Source organism: Fundulus heteroclitus, chromosome 14 (assembly GCF_011125445.2).
Source record: "Fundulus heteroclitus isolate FHET01 chromosome 14, MU-UCD_Fhet_4.1, whole genome shotgun sequence".
NCBI classification, from domain to species: Eukaryota; Metazoa; Chordata; class Actinopteri; order Cyprinodontiformes; family Fundulidae; genus Fundulus; species Fundulus heteroclitus.
Genome location: NC_046374.1, coordinates 3,169,634 through 3,189,430, shown reverse-complemented (window position 1 = coordinate 3,189,430; position 19,797 = coordinate 3,169,634). Strand labels below are relative to the sequence as shown.

The 19,797-nt window shown below is 38.5% G+C and overlaps 2 protein-coding genes across 2 annotated transcripts; one reads left to right on the top strand and one right to left on the bottom strand.

The window, feature by feature from the left end:
- Window positions 1-17,924: 17,924 nt before the first annotated feature.
- On the bottom strand, window positions 17,925-18,597 carry LOC105924562 (histone H3). The gene has a single exon (XM_036146064.1). It carries the CDS (start codon window positions 18,422-18,424, stop codon window positions 18,014-18,016), a length of 411 nt encoding a protein of 136 aa, XP_036001957.1. The 5' UTR covers window positions 18,425-18,597; the 3' UTR covers window positions 17,925-18,013.
- A 149-nt stretch (window positions 18,598-18,746) lies between these two features.
- On the top strand, window positions 18,747-19,207 carry LOC118565634 (histone H2A). Its single transcript, XM_036146063.1, has one exon. It carries the CDS (start codon window positions 18,775-18,777, stop codon window positions 19,159-19,161), a length of 387 nt encoding a protein of 128 aa, XP_036001956.1. The 5' UTR covers window positions 18,747-18,774; the 3' UTR covers window positions 19,162-19,207.
- Window positions 19,208-19,797: the final 590 nt, after the last annotated feature.

The following is a 19,797-nucleotide window of genomic DNA, read 5'->3' as shown; positions in this document are numbered from 1 at the left end:
CTGCAAATGCCTTATATACTACATATATTCCTTCTACAGTCTGAACAATGTTATGTATTACAAAAACATTTCCATCTGTAATAAAAGCATTATCACCAGTAGAAACTTTCATGAGTCTGTAAAACTCTGTACTGTGCTACTGCTTGAAGGCCATTAGGAACAGGTCCAACAAAATGTTGCATTCTTAACTCCTTACAGGGCAACTCCATGCTACAAATCTTTTCAACTTCTGATAAATGTCTTATAATTTGTGCAAGGGGAAAGTTTGGTTTTCTGACAAACCTCTTCAGTTTACGTAGATAGTTTTCATATGGAAAAGCTGAGATATTGCCCAAAGAACCGAACCGTTTAGCATCTGCAGAAAGGTGGACCAAGGCATGTACATTATAAACAAGGGAATCTTTGCCATAAAGTTCTCCAAAATGACCAACAAAGGTTTTTAGCAGAGTGTTTGCATAATCACTAAACAGGGAACACAGATGAGGACTGACAAGGATGCAAATACCTACAGAAAATAACATGAAATTGTTATATAAATCTCTGTCCAAATATGGTACCAGCACAACAGAACCTGTATACATCAAAAATTGTCTTAGTTCAGTGGCTTTCCAGCGATCAAGCTCTCTTAGAGACCTTGGCTTCCTTGCAAACTCAAATGGGATATGTGTCCGCAACTGAACCAAACATTGAGAAATCTGATCAACAATGCTGGAGGATAAACGAAACTTCAAAGGACCTCTATTTAATAATTTACAAACAACACCTAAATATGCAAGGTGCATGTAATCTAGAGGAAATTTCGACACCATACCAACATCTAGACCAGACAATCCATGAGGTCCCTCATGATGGTGGCACTCATCAGCTCTCTCTGAAAATCATGAATCAGTCCGTAACACAAAATCAATTACTGGGTATGCCATTCTGTTGTTCACATAAACACCTGGTTGGCAACACTTTTCACATCCATGATAGGCATTATGAGCCTTCATATTTTTCACAAAAGCTCTAGCAGGAGCATCACAGACAACTGAATCCAGCTCTATAAAAAGTTGTTTCCCTTTAAGATGAACCCCTTCCTGGAGCTGCTTTAACTCCTGATTAAACTCTCTTAGGAATTTATCAGCAGAACTTGTTTTTTTTTGGGGGGGGGGGGTTTTACCACAAAACAAGCCAATAACAACAGGCTCCTTCATTGGAACATTTATCAAGAGTCCTAAGATCGGCCATAACTGTACATTTGTGCTGTTAAACAACTGCAAGCCGTCAATATTGATCTGTAATCTAAACCTAAATACATCTACTTTATTTTCAGTTAGTCTGACTAAAGTCTTTTGCAGAGCGTTCAAGATACCTCTATAATGATACAAACCACCACATCGATGTTGAATTTCATACTCCGTGTTTGTTTTAAGAATTGTTTGGCCATCTTTTGGCAGTTGCGGGTGATATAATCTCAGCAAACTAAGGAGAGCTGTGAGGGCCACTAATGATACACCAAATTGTAAAGCCCAGTTGGCTAAGCCTTCAACTAGGCTCTCTGGTCCCTCAACAGACTGGGACTCTGGTTCGTAGTCCGACTCAGAAGCCTTTTGGATCTCTTCTTCTTCACCAGTATTATCTGGGCAAGGTTCATCTAAATGGTCATTTAATTCAAAGGGTCTGGCTTCATAGCTGCTTTCGGGGCTACTTGTGATAGTTGGTGTGTCAGTGATGTCCACAGGACGTTGTTGTGAGCTCAACAAACAGTCTTCTGCAATGTCACAGAGTCTTTTTTCCAAAGCAATACAAGCCCTCCTCCTAATGCCTGAGCTGGTCAATGGATGTTCCCTCCTTTTCATTATTTCTAAAACAAATTGTGAGACAAAAAAAAAATCTTCTTACAGTACTCGGACCAACTACTGAGTTCTAGTATAATAACATCCTTTCTCCAGACTTTCTTTGTGAAAGGAAAAAAAAAATACTCACCTTTCTTTCTTAGTTTCTCACAGAATCTGAAAAAAAGGTTTTATTCTTGTTTATACGATCTATGCAAGTTAGCTCAGTTAACTTCAAATGTGCAACTCATTGACACAAAAGATAAACATTATAATATATTTTACAACTACTTCTACCACCACTACTAACAATAATAAAGCTGCAGATTATTCATTAGAAAAGAGTTGCTAACTAGTGATTAATTCCCATGTATTTGTCTGTATTGTGCTGCTGGAGCCATAATTTGAGCTGATTTACTGAACAATATGGGTTATTTAAAACATTTAAACTTTCCCTCTGTTTGCCATTCCATAGTTAGACTGAGAAGTTAGACTCTTCTCATATAAGCATGGGAAAAATTAAGATGCTTAAGTGATATGGAAGTTAAAGTTGACACTTTGTTTGTATCTTATGGTTGTTTGTCATCTGAAGTCTTTATTCTGTTCAGTTTATATGTAAAATGAAACATTTTACATGTTACATAACTTGTAGTTTCTATTACACATGTAACTAAACTGAGTTACACAACTCAGTGCAGCGTACAGCCACCATCGCTGATTTTCCTAATCAGAAGACGTCACGTCGCGCTGGAAAAAAAACCAACTCTTTTAACTACTCCTCCCAGATCGCTCTTTAGACTTTAATCTTCCACAAAATTCATTATTTTATTGTTTCGCAGGCGTAACAAAACCCCTGGCATGTAAACTCTCCCACCCGTATTGGACAGTGAACAGTTTTTTTTAGACAACGCAGTCAGACGTTCACGCCATCTTGTCCGGTGCATGATGGGAGATGTAGTTGTACTAGTTTGGTAAACTTGTGTTGTATCGACGCTGTTTATCAAACATTTAATCTCTTAACGCTTTTTGATCTATATGCTCATAGAGTTGTATTCGCTAACTGATTTAAAAACGGGTTTGTCTCCACATAATGGCTTTAAAATAGGCTTTACAGTCACCTTGCCAAAACCCCATCAATGCTAAAAGTTTAAGTGATTAAATCTGTTAATTTTGTGAGTCTGATGGTGAAACGTTTTTTCTTTGGCTATTTTTTTTTTTATTACAGACCAAGCACACAAACTCTCGATGGATTTGAACAGTGGCGGCTGGTGAGAAAAAATCTTGGTGGGGCTGGCCAAGAGATTTCCCTGCCTAACCCAGTACATGCCATCAAATTAAAAGTCGGAAAATTACTACGATTCCACAATAAGCATTTAATTCCCTTCTCAGAATCAGCAGGTTACAGATACATTCAACCATTTACAGCTATATTAGGTCTTATTTTGGAAAGGAACAGCATTAAATACAGCACTAAAATTCACTATTTGTCACCAAAGTAGGCATACACCATACTGTACTGTCATTATCTTCAGCCAAACAGTTTCACAATGACACAATGGGTTTCACAACACAACAGAAAAATTATTAGCTGACAAAATTATTAGCTGACAAAATTATGCACCTGATACAATGTTCACAGCACCTTCCAAAATCCTTTCAACATATAGCCCCATATTCAAACTCACTTACCACATGACAAAATGTGTGTCTCTCTCTCTGTCATCGTCGCCGTAATCTCTACGTCACTGCCTGACTGACTGCTAGCTACATTACTTTATGTTAAAACGGCTTGCCACATACCTATATCACTGTGCAGCAAGGGCTATGATTCCAGTGGCCCCATGGGCGTAGGTTTGTATAGGGACCATAGGGACATGTCCCTACCAATAATTCGATGTGAATAACATGTTTATAATTTACAATACATCGTTGTTACAGCAGTCGCTTATTTTCCTCTCGCAGCTCCGCTGCTTTGCGGCGGCTGCTGCTGCAGCTCCGTCTGCCAGCCTGCGTGCGTGTCCAGTCGGTCTTTCCTGTCGCTTTAACTTAGCAGCGCACGTAACTGTGCTGTGTGCTGTTTAACTCCACTCTCATTGGTTGTTTTGCCTTAAGTCCCGCCTTCTCTCTCCCTGGTTGGTTGTTTTCTAGTGCGTGCATGCGCGTGCATGCTTGCAGCGCGAAATTTAAATTTAATTCACACTAGAATACTGCGGTTACTACAACGATTAAAAAAATATATATTATCCACGCTATAACACGCGATAGAAGAAGCAGGAGAGAGTAGTTTTCATTTGTGGAACTTAAGAAATGTAAGTAACCAATGTTAGCATCTTAAAATAATATTTAATTCTGAAGTATAATACATTTTATCAACAAAAATATTCAGTGTCAGGCAGGAGTTCTGAAGACTGCTGGAAAAATCGACAAGCAAAGAATGTAAGCTTTCAAAAAATCCCTTTAAGGCGGTTCAGATATAAATAGCAGGTGTTATTAGTTTTATAGAGTATAACAATACGAGATGGTGCCTAAACATTGCTATTTTTTGTTTAGAAAGCATAATTAGGGTTCAACATAATAATAGTGCTATTTAATTATTTCTACTTTTGGAAATAGGATAAAGTACAAACAGAGGAACACATTGGTTTGATTTTACATAGATTTCCACACAGTCCATAAGTAAATTAGTACAAATATTAGTGTCCGGTAAAAATGCTTGAATCTGGCTGTTTATTTTGGAGCTTATTACATTACGGATAAGATAGTGTTATATTTTCTTTTAATAATTGTTAAAAGCGATTTTATATTTGAATAAACTTAGGCTCATGCTTAGTGTTGTGATTGTAGATGATGCCACCAAAAATGAAAAGAGACATAAGGAGCTATTTTAACACTCAGACAGTAAGTATCATAGGATGATATAAAAGGTTGTGTTACATTTAATCCTTTAATACTAAAAACACACTTGTATAATAGTAACATTATATGATTATAGGAAACACAGATATCCAGTAATAATGATGCAGGGCAGCTTGGATGTGAAGCAGCTGGCCCTTCAGTGCTTCAGGTGATGTCTAATTTATTTTAATTACAAATTAAGGAGCAGCTTTTTATTTATATACAATATATATAGTGCTTATAAAATTTGTATTAATGTAGCAAAAAATACTGCTTTTCTCTTTAAACGAAATGTCCCCTGATGCTCATGTCAAGTATAAAAAAATAGGGGCATGCATACTGCGTAGGACCAATGACATCAAACCAATGAAACTTGAGACCAGTAGTGTCCCTACCAAAGTTGAAATCAAACCTACGCCCATGAGTGGCCCCAAGGCCATTCATTTTGGCGATGCTGATTGGCCAAATATTTATACATTTTCCCTAGCAACAGTATACGATTGGTTATTTCGCTACGCTTGTGGGGCTCCTTGAGTGGCAGCCCTACGGGAGAAATGCTACGTTCTGTCGGTGGAAATGCACTGTTAAATGAGAGTCAATTGGTAGAGTCAATTAGTAGAAGTGTTTTAATAATTAATATTACTTGTAGCTACATACTATTAATTAAAAACTGACATTAATAATACTTTTGAAATCTAAATATATTTAGACTTTTCCCCGCCAGTGGATTTTAATGAACACAATTAAAGATTAGCTTAACTTTCGATCCTCAAAGCTGTCAATGGCACTTATATTTTACAAAACTAAAAAAAATATATTTTCTTACATACATTTTTGACCAACTTTGGCTTACCTTAATGAGGAATCAACTTCGGATATGATTTTTATTTCAAAATCACCAGCCGCAGTACTGTCTCCGTCGCCTTTCTCTGGTTGTGCCTCAGTCCGCATCCCCGGCTCCAAACCATCTGTAAACTGACTGTGATTCGTGTTCTCTGATTTGGGGGCGGGCGGTAAAACAGACGTGACTGTTTTGCAGATCTGCCCATCTGAAAACGGATCTGGCGCTGTGTCGCCTGCTATATGGGTTACTACTTCACTTTGTCTTCATGTTATGTTGTTTGAGGTCTCCTCTGCTGTTTTACCTGTAGTTCTCCCCCGTCATTTCCCCCGTGCTGTTATACCTGTTGTATACCCTAACCCTAACCCTAAGCTGGATAAAATCTTTAAAAAAAAGAGTATTTAAAACAGCATTTTCACACCGCACGTAGTAGCTCAAGGAAATATTTTAATCTAAATGTTTTAGGCTAAATATTTTAGGCTAAAATGAGTAAACCCTAGTGATTGATTTTTCGGTGAACTAAATAGAGCAGTGTTACATGTCATTGTTTCTAAAACAGCATTTTTCTGAGCTGCGTCTAAAAGGGCAAACATTGAGAGTATACCCACTTCTCCAGGTACCACTACGCCACTGCGGACAGCCACAGATCAGCTGCAAGGGGCAGACAACAGCTAACAATGTCAAGTTACTTTTCTTTAACCAACGCAGTCACGTCCGCATTAGCTACCGCAAACAGCACAGCAGCAGCTGGAGCAAGCTCTACCGCCACTAACGTCGGGAAACCAGACGGTCTTCGAACAACATTTGGATCCAATGCAACACTGCATGCGGAGGTGCTCTGTTGTATTTGCCTCTGGGAACATGAGGTAGTTCCCGTCGTCATTGAGCAAAAACTCAATTGTTGGAGAGGTGGTGAAGCCCAGCGGTGGGATGGTGTCCATGCCTGAAGCAAAGGTTAATATTTGCCCCAGTGTCACTGGCCTCCTTCCCTCTGGAAGACATTTGAGAGAAAACTACAAATAAAAGTTGTATAATTAATAATCCAAATACTTTTTGTTTTTGGGGTGGGCAAAGATTCATGTATTGAATTTATTGTCATTTATATACAATAAAATCAAATCCATTTGAACTTTGTCACAACAATACAATTATTAGATCTTTGTTCATTCAGCAATAAAACTGAAACAATGCAGTGCAGTAATGGTGAGGGAAAATGTAGTTGGAACAAAACCGCTAAAACACAACCTGATTGATGGCCAAGGGCCCAAAGACAGTGCTGTGCAAAAATTGAAAGGAGCTATAAGTAAGATACTTAGAGTAAAATCAACCTAAATCATTGTCATTTCTCACCCAGGATGGAAGTAACATTCCCTATAAACAAATCTAGAGGTATGTTACAAAACTACTTGTAAGGTGTAGGTTGTGTTTACTGCCTGGTTCCTGAACCAATCATTCCAGAAGATAGTCGTCTGGTTCTCCAACCTCCTCTTGTTACTCCCTGGCAGAGAGAGTTGCACGCAGAAGAGTGTTTGAATGTCCTGGAGGCTCACCATTTGAAGTCCTCCAATAAAAATTGTTTTTATTGCCTCATGGTGATTCTCAATGGCGTTGGCAACTCCCAATGTTTGCAATCCATCAATAAATCTGTACAAGTTTTATTTAGAAACAAATCAACTTAAATCAGTTAAATGTTAGACTGGGGGCAGTCCTGTATTACCTACAGTGCACATAATGTTCTTGTACATTTAAAAAGGCCTTTTTTGGTTTGCCCCTACATTCCTGACAAACGTTGGTACCACTTTACTATAAGGCTCCCATTATAGATAGCTAATACATAGTTTATAGATATGTCATTAATTCCTCTATAAACACTATACATCATTCAACAGTGTTTATCATGCATTAAGGACAAAAGAGAGCCACAGCCAGATGGTTTTGCTTACAAGGCAGTATCTTAGCCTGAAATGTTTAATATAAACAATTCTGAATTAAATGTATATAGTTGAACAAATTAGGCTCACGATTTTGTCTCTTGCTTGGTCTTAATTTATAACCCTTATGAATGAATTGTAAACTTTTTACTAATTAATGCATGGTGTTGATATCATGACAATCAGTAGGCCTGCCTTATAAAAGATGTGCAAAAATCCATCCAAAGCATTATGGTTTGTTTTTTTTAACTCAGTAGGGCTGGTTATCAATTCAAATTTCATATTTGATCCAGAGAAGAAAAAAGGACACCAGAGATATCTACAGCTGTAATTTCTATTCAGCTCAAAAATATTTTATAAAACCAAAAATGAAAAATTTGGACCCTAAGCTGGTGTATTATTAAAAATATGACATTAAAAATTCGCCTCCTGGACTGGAGTGACAAGGCTCCTGTGACACATGTTGCATCCAAGCTTCCGACCAATAGGTGGAGCTTGCCGCAATGTTTTGTTCCTGCCGATGTCTCAAGAGAAGCAAGAAGCAAGAGAAGAGCTAATAAACTAACATGGTTATTAAGCTAAAGTTGGCTCTCGGTGTGTTTTACTGATACAAACAATATTACAGCTCCCACATACTTGGCCATGCTGTGCGCAGACTGAACCGCACTGACTAGCCGTGGACCTTTGACCTTTACAGTCGAGCGTACCTGTTCTTGTGACAAATTCCTATAACGGCCACACTTTTTGCCAGCGGGACGAATCAGGGAAGGGATGCCAAAATGTTTAATTAGATTAGCTAGTTAAACATGTAGAGCCGTTTCTTTTTCCAGCAGGCACCACCGCACATCTGTCAGTGCACACACAGAGAGGGACTGCGTGTCCTTGCCACCGCCAGCGAACGACTTGTGAGGCAACTGTCTGGCTTCTTGCCTCCGAGCAGTTTATAGTGTGACACCGCATACGCATATTTGGTTGGCGTAAAAATTTAGCTGTGTGCGTACCTGTCAGCGTGTAGTCTGCATGAGCATGTCCATGCAAGTAATGCCAGCTCATACAGTGGATTTATTTTATCTTTTTAATATCAATCTTTGGTTATAATGAATCAATCTTTTGGTATTAATGTAAGGATCGATTCACAATTGGAAAATCGATTTTTTTAAACACAGCCCTAGAAGTCAGTGTGTGCGATTAGGATCAAAGTTGTATCTACCAAATACTGGCTTAAACAGGGGGATTCTTTATGCACTTTGATATATTGATAAATATTGTTATCCAACCATTATTTTTTAGTAAATATCTGCTTTAATTTAGACATTGAAGCCGTTTGTGATCTTTTTCGTCAAATTAAAAGCATCCAATGGAGGTAATGTTTTTTTTAAGGCTCAGCAATAATCTAGCTCTGTATGGTTATGCATGCTTCAGCATGGTGCCTGTTCTGTTCAACTAAAGGACAACAACACCACCACAAAGAATACCTGTCAACGTAGGGGCAAACTTCAAATTTACGTTACTTTCAGAGATATCAGCAGATCAAATCAATACAGTACAATTGTTGGTTAAGATGTGCAAGTACGTGTTAAACAAATACAAAAGCTTCTATGGTTATCTATGGTTATTTGTAATAAATAAATAAATAAATAAATACTATACTAACTGTTCCTTGGCAACTTTGGTCCGCCCCTCAACATAGGCCCTTGATGATGAGCCTTTTCTGGTACAGGTTCTGGATAAAGCATGAGCACCCAAGCAAGCACAAAGCCCCAGAGGCTTCCATGACTGCATGCTGGGTCTCTGGCAAAGTTACCCCATCCAAGATCTAGGTATCAAAGATAAAACAATAAAAACAAATTTTCGTCCTGAAGAAAAGTGCACTAGGTCTGACATAGACCTTGTTTTAAAACAGCTTTTGTTATCTCCTCCAGAAACAAACTTCTCTAAAATAGGTGTGTTTCGACTGCAAAAACCACGGCCTTTTAGCACTCTTAGTTTTTAGACTAGGATAAATTCCAGGCTGTGTTATCAATAGTATATCATCGACATAGTGTACAAAGCTGATATTCACCTTCTGCAGCTTCTCCTTCAGATCATAATCATCCACCTCATCCAGGTTGACAGGGGGTGTTGGGCGACAGCCTAGTGCGGTATACAAGCGACTTGAGAAGAAGCGTGGCCTTATGCCTCCGTGGACAAGGGCCACGCTGACCATTTTGCCAAGCAGCATGTAGTCACCATTTTCTACTCCTGCAAACAAAATTCCCCAATGACACATTAAGCATTTAAGTGATGTATGCTTTTTAAACAGTAGGTCACCGTCATTAACTTTAACGGGGTTCACCATACAGTTCATATAACCATCTTATTTGCTTACCATGGGACACTAAAGACAGTTTTTTTGAGTCTTCTGGGCCACTGAAATATTGACTGTCTCTGATAGTGACAACTAACAGACGAAGAAACTCTCTGGTGGGCCCGCCATCATCAACAGCCCCCTCCCCTGTCCCATCACAGTCAACAAATGTGACGTCTAGGCGGTGTGTGGGTGAAAATCTTTGCCACCGGAATGCCCTGAAGGCACTATCCAAGATGGTCTCTCTCATAACCATGATGCTGTTGGATTGTGGAGGAAGCCCTGGGACTAGCTGGGAGCTCATATTTTTTAAAATTGCAGTCACATCAAGTCTGTTATATTGAGGAAAAACAGACTATTAGAAACAAAAAAACTAGCAAAGAAAGCATCTGAAAGATAATGGGCGAAATCTGGAAACAGTTGTCATTTTGGTGACAAACTGAGAACTTGTGAGAGATTACCATTTATAACTTGAATTCTTTAGGACCATTAACAAACCTCTAAACCCCTCTAAACCCCTGGTTTAGAGTAATTCCAATTTTGTTATTAATGTTTTATCAATTTTCCAAATTTTTTGTCTTTACGTGCCCTTGATTGGGGAAAAACAAAGGTGATTAACAAACAACCTATAATGGTATTTTTTTATATTCTCATTGCTGTCAGTTATATGCAAACTTTTACAGTTTATCTAGACAATTAGACCCCCCCCCCCCACCGATATTGCACAATTTGTAAATATTTTGTATAAAAAAATATGTGAATGGAATAGTATTTGTTCTTTCAGCAATGTGCAGTTGTACATTATTGTTTGCCTCTTTTTCTTAACAGATCAGTTGTACTTTATGCAAATCTGAGGTTGCTCCCAATTTTGCAGTAGCTAAGGGAATGGCTCACAGAAATGAATCATGGTAGACTTTATATTTAAGCATATACATCTATTAGATTTTATTTAAATTAAATATTTTTAAAATTGATGTATTGAAATTCATTATAATCTGTATAATTCTGTCAATTCTAAATTATATTAAATCAATGTAATTACTTAATACATATTAACATGGTTTAAATAATCAAAGCTGTGAAACGAATTAGATTCTTTTATTTAAAATTTATGTGATCGGTTTGCATACAATTCAGGCTACCTGTAAGCTAAAACAGGAAATGACATCAGGTAATGACATCCTCATTTTCCGCTGGACGCCATCTTCTCAGCTCAGATTTAACGGTGAGTAATCCAAGTCATCCTTTGTCTTATTACATCAATCTGTGTATTATTTGTGCAGTTTTATCGTATTACATTAATAGCGATTCACTGATGATCAAATCGGCGTAGTTCGTGATGATTGTAAGCAGTTTTATCTTGAGGCCTACTACCTCGTGCACTGGCACCCACTAGCTAACGTTAGCTAGCAATTCACTAAATTTCCATACCTGCAAACTAGTCACCTTTCGGCGAAATTCGCTGTTTTCAAGTCAAAATAGGTAATTTACGTGAATCGTGTTACTAAAAACTTATTAAAAACTGATGTTTTTGTAGCCATGTGGAACTTGTTTTTTGTTTGTTAATAACATAATGTAACTGACTTACTGTTCTTTTTATTCATTCACAGGTGCTGTGTTAATGTGGCCATGCAGATTGTGTGACAGTTTAATATCTTCAAGGTATGAGTTAATAAGACACTTCAGGCTAAGACATTTCCACCATGCCCGCACATGCAAATATCCCTGTATATATGTAGAGTGTCCTTGCACATTCACAACCTTTTGTCTCACATATATCGAGAACACAGAAAACTAGAAACAGCAGTTGCTCAATCATCTACATTCAAATGTCAGACGTGTGGGTGTGAAGAACTTTCAACTGAGAAAGATTACTTTAGTCATACTTATCAACATCTTAGACAGTATGAAAATGTAACTTGTATGTTTGAAGGATGCACATTTCAGACACGTATATATGGTACTTTTAAGTCACACAAAAATCGTAAACATAATCCCCACAGTCTATCAGATTTTAAGGCAGGTGTAGTTAAGGTCACTGCTCAGTCTGCTAGTCCTGATGATGGGCCCTCATCCTCTGCAAACATAGATGATGGTCAGTCAGATGCAGATAGTGATATTGATAATCCAGAGGACCTTCCTGAAGTTGTTGAAAAAAAAACTTGCCTCTGTTCTTTTGAAATTAGAAAACATTTTTCATGTTCCATCTATAGCAGTAGATGACTTGGTTGAAGAGCTACACTACCTGCTGAGTACAGTGTCTGTACCGATAACTTGTAGCACGCTTTCAGATTTTTTCAAAAACAAAGACATTGAGGTTGATGGTGTTGTTGTTAATGAATTAGCTGATTCACTGTGTAAATCTAATCCCTTGGTTAATGCACTGGGGAAAAGTGATGCACTTTCTACAGCATATAAGAGAAAAGAATACTTAAAAAAAGTGTTTAATGTTGTTGAGCCTGTAGAGTTTGTTCTAGATATAAAAAAAATGCCGGTCCTTTCAATATATCCCGTTGCTGCGATCGTTGCAGCAGATACTTGATTCTACTGAAGTGTTGAATAGAGTTATTAATACCCACAGAACACAGAGCAGTCACACTGACCAAGAAATGGTGTGTACTTAAAGGAAAACCTGTTCCTCTCAAGTGATGAGTTTTTGATGTGTGAATTGTATGTGTGATAATGTATTGAATGTTCTTGAGCCTGTAGTTTGTTTTATATAAAAAAAAGAGCAGGTCATTTACTGCCATTGTTGGAGCAGATAATTTGCCTTTGTTCTAATGATATTAGAAAACATTTTTCATGTTCCAAGTATGACTTGGTTGAAGAGCTACACTACCTGCTGAGTACAATGTCTGTGTGAAGAGAAGCTTGTTAATGTTAATAAATGAGGTGGTCTGATTGTATGCATCATTGAGATGTTGTTGAATTTCAAACAAATACACAATCATCGTGAATAAAAAAATGCATTGAATATTAATCGTAACCCTAACCCTATAGAAAAAGATTATTAGATATTAATAATAAATACATAAATCGAATGCATTTTCATTGAATATAAGCTTAATTGTTATGTAATTTAAACACATACACGTTATTCATCTTGAATAGGTAACCTAATTACTATGTAATTCGAACAAATATACTTAATGTATTTTAAATATATAATCAGAATAATATTCATTTAAATTTAATGAATTATATTAATGCTGAATACATAAACCTAGGGAATATGCATTTAAAAAGAATAGGCTTTATTACACTGATGCATATGGATCATGTAAAGTTTATTAGGTCGGTTTATGTTAAAAATATTTAAAAAATCAAATGGAACTTTGTTATTAATTATTTTACATAATTCTTAAAAGTTAGGGTTAAATATTTCTGTGAGTGATACTTGCCAGCCATTGTTCGTGCCAGGTGTTGAAATGAAAGTAAGTACACTTTGTGTTCTATCTTAAAAGGTGTTTTGAAATTGGCTATCATTCTACTGTACATTTTGCACTGCAACAAATATGTATCAAAAGGTAGAACACATTTTAAAAACGTAAGACTCATCTTTAACTGTTAAGGGCTAAGTATTTTTTAGAAAACAAAAAAACAGTTAGGGGGGTCCCTGTCATCTACCTCATTTTCAGCAAAGTCAAGAGGAGGCTGTAGCTGTTCAAAATGTATTTTATTGAAGTGTAAAATTACTTTTGACAGATTAGTTAATGTATCTATAAAATGAACAGTGATATTTAAAGTAATTGGCTATATAATTTTCACAATTTAGAAATCATAGCTATACATGTGGTTATCTAACAGTGATAGCTTAACTTTCTTCTCTTGACAGGCAGATGCAGACTTCATCATCTCTGTCGGCCAAGCTGAATTTAGTGAAAAGGAACAATCTGAGGTCGACCTGATGAATCATTTTCAGGGTTTTCTCCAGGAACTCGAGCAAGGTAGTGGCTCTCTTTGTTATTTCAAAGTTGCTAATCTACACATTTTCTATGATCCATTTAGCAAAATGTTTTGACTTTTTTTTCTTAGTGTTTTTTTTTTTTTTTAGCTTTTTTCAACATAAATGAAATGTGAATATGTAACGTTATACGTTATAAATGAGGTCTTTGTCACTTGTGTTTCTTTTAGGTGAATCCTCATTGATGTCTGAGAATGGCTCATCACTGTCTCCAAGAGCCTTCTTGCAGTGGATTACAGGACAAGCCCATATTCCTGTTCTGCAAGACGAGAGGAAGACATTTCAAGTAAATGTGCAGTTCCTTCATCAGTGTGAATCACAATATGGTCAACATAAAACCTGTTATCCTTCTGTGGCTGCATGCATTAACACCATCACATTCCCAGTTCAACACATGAGATCATATGAGGACTTTAAATGTGTTCTTCTCGAAGCATTCCATATGGGTCAGGAATTCACAAGAGTGTAAAAGTTACACTAACACCGGTTTCTTGGCTAAAGGATCTGATTCTGTAGCCCTATGTAAAGCATTTACATAAACTTACACAATGTTCTCCATAGATTTACATTAAGAGTTTGAGGTTTTCAAAAGTTTGAAACAGTTGCTACGTTAATTATACTAGTTCTAATAATTGGTTCTATGATTTTGACAGTTTGTAATGCATACGATTTTATAAAAGCACATGCTTATAAATGGGTCTTTAACTGATTTGTTATCAGAATATTGCGTTGTAAAATATCCGCTGATCTGTTTATTAAACCTGGTATGTATAAATGATTGCAGAAAAAATGGTGGAATATAAAAGGAAGGCAACCTTTACAGAAAGGTAAATGGATTTGGATCCGTTATTATATCCAGACTAATAGTAACTGAATAACCTGATTTCAAATGTTTTATATATTTACAAATGTAGTAATATGTTCTGTATAAACCTTAAAATGATAAGCTTACAGGACTGATGTGTAAAAGTTATGAGCTTAGTGTTGTCTGAATGTTGATTACAAATTATTTGCTCAAAAGTGTAATAAAGACATCAGCTGTGACTTACAGTCTCTTTGTTTGGTTGTTAAATCTAAATAAGGCCTACTGTTGAGTAGAGGTGGATGATACCGGGAATTTTTAATCGATCCGATGCCAAGTAAATACAGGGTCAGTATCGCCGATATCGATACCGATACCGATACTTTTTTATACTTAAGCTTGATGTATCATGAAAATGTTGAGCTTTTGGTGTTTTTGTGAATTTAACTTTATTATTACAATTGAACAATGGAACATGAACAAAACAAAGTTTCAAAGCATTTTAAAACAAAATCTTCTGACAATAAAACAAAATTAGCACACTACAACAAATATTGTAAACAGTTTCAACCTTCAGTGCACTGCCTTTATGGCCTTAAACAAAATAAAAAAGATAAGTGAAAATGAAATAAATAAAGTATAATAAAAGTATAAGTTCAAGGAATAATTCCCTGAAGCCACACTGGGCCCTCTCCCCCAGTTGAGAACAAAGGATTTGGTTAGAGGTTTTTGTTCAAGAGCAGTATCATGTTAACATTTTTTTGGTTTCAGTGAACATCGGCTGATGTTCAGTAGCTCTCCTGCCTTCGAAAAAATCCTCTCAGCTGGAACAGAGGTTGCAACAACTCCTAAATGTCGCTTTGCAAGTTTGCTCAGTCAGGGGAATGTTGATGTTTTTCCACCAAAGTTGTGAATCCTGATCCCTTGGGATGGGCTTTTCTTCAGTGTATCTGCGCATTTCGATTAGCGCATCAGTGCCTGACTTTCGATGGAGCTAAGACAAAAGGACTTCAGAATTAAATTCTGCCCATATCCCACCTTTTGCTGCACATGTAGAAGTTGCAGGAGCTGGAGCTGGTGGCAGAGCTTGTGGGAGTTGAAGGAGGTGCTGCTGAGGTCTGACTTATTGATTGCATTTCTGTGACAAGTTGAGCTTTTACAGGCTCAACATTTGATGAGTCACGGAAAGCCAGGTTTTTGAATCTGATGTCCAAGTAAGTGCTGGCGGCGAGACCATGAAATGTTTCTGTGGCCCTGAAACGGCGGTGACATTGAGCTGACAGCTCAGCAGCTAGCTTAATGCCTTCTTGCTCAGAAGCCAAGGGTACCACTTTCGAAATGGAAACGTGTTTTTCAGCGGATATTTCTTTAGTTACCTCCTTAAATGGTCTTAGTGCATTAAGAGAGAGACTGATTTCAGACCTTTCTTCCTGACTCTAGCAAAGAGACGTTTTGCCAAGTAGGCAAGAACCGTGGTAACTGCATCTTTTTGCTCAGACAGCCTCTCCCACAGAGTTTCATCTGGTCTCAAGTGATTGAAGCCGTTTTTGCTCAGGAAATTTCTGCTGCTTTTCAATTTCCTTCAGCTTGGATGCAGCGGTGGTGCTGTGGTGAAAGAAGGAAACAATTGCACTGGATTTCTTTAGGATCTCAACTAATCCCAGGACAGCTGTGAGTGAGTCTTTTACCACCAAGTTCCAGGTGTGAGAAAAACATGGAAAATGTGCCCAACCTGCGCACAGCAGCAACCATGTAGGCCCCATTATCTGTGACTACTGTCACAATCTTATCCTTTATGCCCCATTCTTCCGCAATTCTTGTGAGTTGGGAACAAATATTCTCAGCTGTGTGTTGTCCGGGGAAATAACTTGTTTCGAGTACATATGCTTCCATTTGCCAGTGCTCGTTTATAATGTGGGATATGACTGTTAAATAACCCTCTGTGGCTCTTGATGTCCACATGTCAGTTGTCAGTACAACATTATCCACTTCACCTAATGCTTTTCTAACCTTGGAAAAGCAGTCTTCATAAAGAGCCGGCAGTTTCCCCTCCATTAAAGATTTCCAGCTTGGAATTTTATACCTTGAAACAAGAGTCTTCAGAAATTCCTGAAAGCCCTAATATTGAACGATGGAGAGAGGTTGCAGGTCCTTTATTATTATTCCTGCCAGACTCCTGGTGATCTCCTCAGCTCTCGCGGAATCAGCTAAGGGAAATAATAATATAGTAAGTCTCTAACTTACATGTATATCATTCTGTATTTACTTAACACGTAACACAAAATCTTACTTATATTCAATCAAGCCTGAGCTATATCACCATTTATCTAATGTATTTTTACCTCGGTTATGTTACAGGATGAGCACGGCAAATTTGTTTGTATAGCATAATTCATGCTATTCATGATTAAATAATAAATCAATAAAACAAATATATAACTTGTAATATAATTTTAAAATTATATTTGTTTTATTAATTTATTATTTAATCTGTTTCTTGTAATTTTGTGGAATTGCGAAGCACTTTGAATTGCCTTGTGTATGAATTACGCTATATAAACAAATTTGCCTTGCTCTGCCTATAACATAACAGAGGTAAAAATACATTATATTACTGACTTTCTGAAAATGATGATATGGCTCAGGCTTGATATAATCTGTAATGTAATTTTTAAATTATGTCTCTATACATTTCACACCTGTATGGCTTTGTAAATATCCCTTGGAGTTCAATTGTTCTGCTCATAGTGTTTCTTTTTCCTAATCCACCTCTTATGATACTATACCTTTCAATCCTTGTGTAATTTTGTTTGAGTTGTGTGCACTTGCCTGTTGCTTTAATTCTATAAATTTCTCCATCGTGGAATAAATAAAGGATTATTTATTGTTAGCTTATGTTAGCTAACACTTTTTAATGGGATAAATGTAGTTTTTTTTTCAAGGTCTTAACTACACTTTGTGTAACATATGACGTATAATATCTACTTTGAAAGTTAATATGAAGTGAGCTGTCAAGATTTGATTTAGAACTGGCTTATTCTTGTCATTTCTGTATGATAAAACCATTGATTTGTATAAAAAATATCACCCATGTGTCTGTCCCATAGTTATATGACATTTAGGGGCGTACCAGCACTTTTTCTACTTAAATCACTGGGGTGGATTATAATTATGTTACAGATTACTGAACTATCAATCCTATCTGTAGCTCTGCCTATGACAGTCTGAGAATCCTTTTTTAAGATATCTGTAAAAAAATATTCCTACAATCCTGAATCTGCTTTCACTGATTAAATAGAATTCAATATTTTATTCATAAAACGGGTTTTGATTGTAATAAATGAGGACAAAGCTCTCAGATGAAGGAGTCGGTGGCTCTTAAAAGAGCCTTTGTGTGGTGGAGCTGCCTGCGGCCTCTAAGCTCTCTCTCCGCGGATGCGGCGGGCCAGCTGGATGTCTTTGGGCATGATGGTGACCCTCTTGGCGTGGATGGCGCACAGGTTGGTGTCCTCGAAGAGACCCACCAGGTAAGCCTCGCTGGCCTCCTGCAGCGCCATGACGGCCGAGCTCTGGAAGCGCAGGTCGGTCTTGAAGTCCTGAGCGATCTCCCGGACCAGCCGCTGGAAGGGCAGCTTGCGGATCAGCAGCTCCGTGGACTTCTGGTAGCGGCGGATCTCTCTGAGAGCCACGGTACCGGGCCTGTAGCGGTGAGGCTTCTTCACGCCGCCGGTGGCCGGGGCGCTCTTCCTGGCCGCCTTGGTGGCCAGCTGCTTCCTGGGGGCTTTGCCTCCGGTGGATTTACGGGCGGTCTGCTTGGTTCTGGCCATGTCGCTGCTTCTCTGATCAGGAGAAAATGTCACAGCCACACGAGGCTCCGCTCCTCTTAAACTGCGGCTCTGGGCGTCAAGCGGTGACGCTGGCGCAGAGCTCCGGGTCCTGGTTGGTCAGCGGCTCCTCCTGGAGCTCAGCGCCGCCCAGAGGAGTCGGCTCCCGGCTGAAGGTGCGCTGCTGATTGGAAGAAGGCGCGTTCAAAAAGTGCGCCTCTCTGTCCCGCTCTGCTGGAAGCTCCTCTGGTTGGTCGGCGGCAGCAGCGCGCCGCTCTCCGCCGACATATAAACCAGCTTTGGGCTCCTGGCGGCTCATTTTCTAGACTAAACGCTAGAAAGCACCAGATAAGATGAGTGGCCGCGGAAAGACCGGAGGAAAAGCCAGAGCTAAGGCCAAGACCCGCTCTTCCAGAGCCGGCCTCCAGTTCCCGGTGGGCCGCGTCCACAGGCTGCTGCGTAAAGGTAACTACGGGGAGCGCGTGGGTGCCGGAGCGCCCGTCTACCTGGCCGCCGTGCTGGAGTATCTGACGGCTGAGATCCTGGAGCTGGCAGGAAACGCTGCCCGCGACAACAAGAAGACCCGCATCATCCCCCGTCACCTGCAGCTGGCCGTGCGCAACGACGAGGAGCTCAACAAGCTGCTGGGCGGAGTGACCATCGCTCAGGGCGGCGTGCTGCCCAACATCCAGGCGGTGCTGCTGCCCAAGAAGACCGAGAAGGCCGCCAAGGCCAAGTAGACCTGGCTGGAAAACAACAAACACAAAGGCTCTTTTAAGAGCCACCCACCCTGCTGTAGGAGCTCTGCTTGCTGATCACTACGAACATCTAGAACTGATAAGCATCTGATATAAGATGGATCATTTAACACTTTTATTACAAATGACTCGTCATAATTAGTTAGAATTGCAGGATTTGTAATTGGACTAAATTGAAGCATGGAGCCCAGAAATAATAGGATGTTTCCTTTTATTGGTAAAATTTAGTTTATGTGGTAATTCCTATTTATGGTCATTTAGATCAGTGTGTCACTGGTGCAGTGGAAAAGATCCAAAAGGAGAAATTTTAGTTGGTCTACTGCAGGGGCCAGCAACCCAAAATGTTTAAAGAGACATAGTGGACCGAAAAAAACAAAACACAGATCTGCCTGGAGCTGCATAAAAACTAAAGTCTGATATAAGCCTTATAATAAAGGCAACATGGGCTGTGTCTATATTAGCTATGTTAGCCTCCTTATCAAATGGCTAAGTAGGCTACAAATACGTAATGAGCATTCATGTTTAATTTAAATTTTCCCTGCAGCTCATCCTGGAGAGAATGACACACCACTTGACTATACTGCTCTATGATGAGGCTTTAAATTTAACTTCCATAAC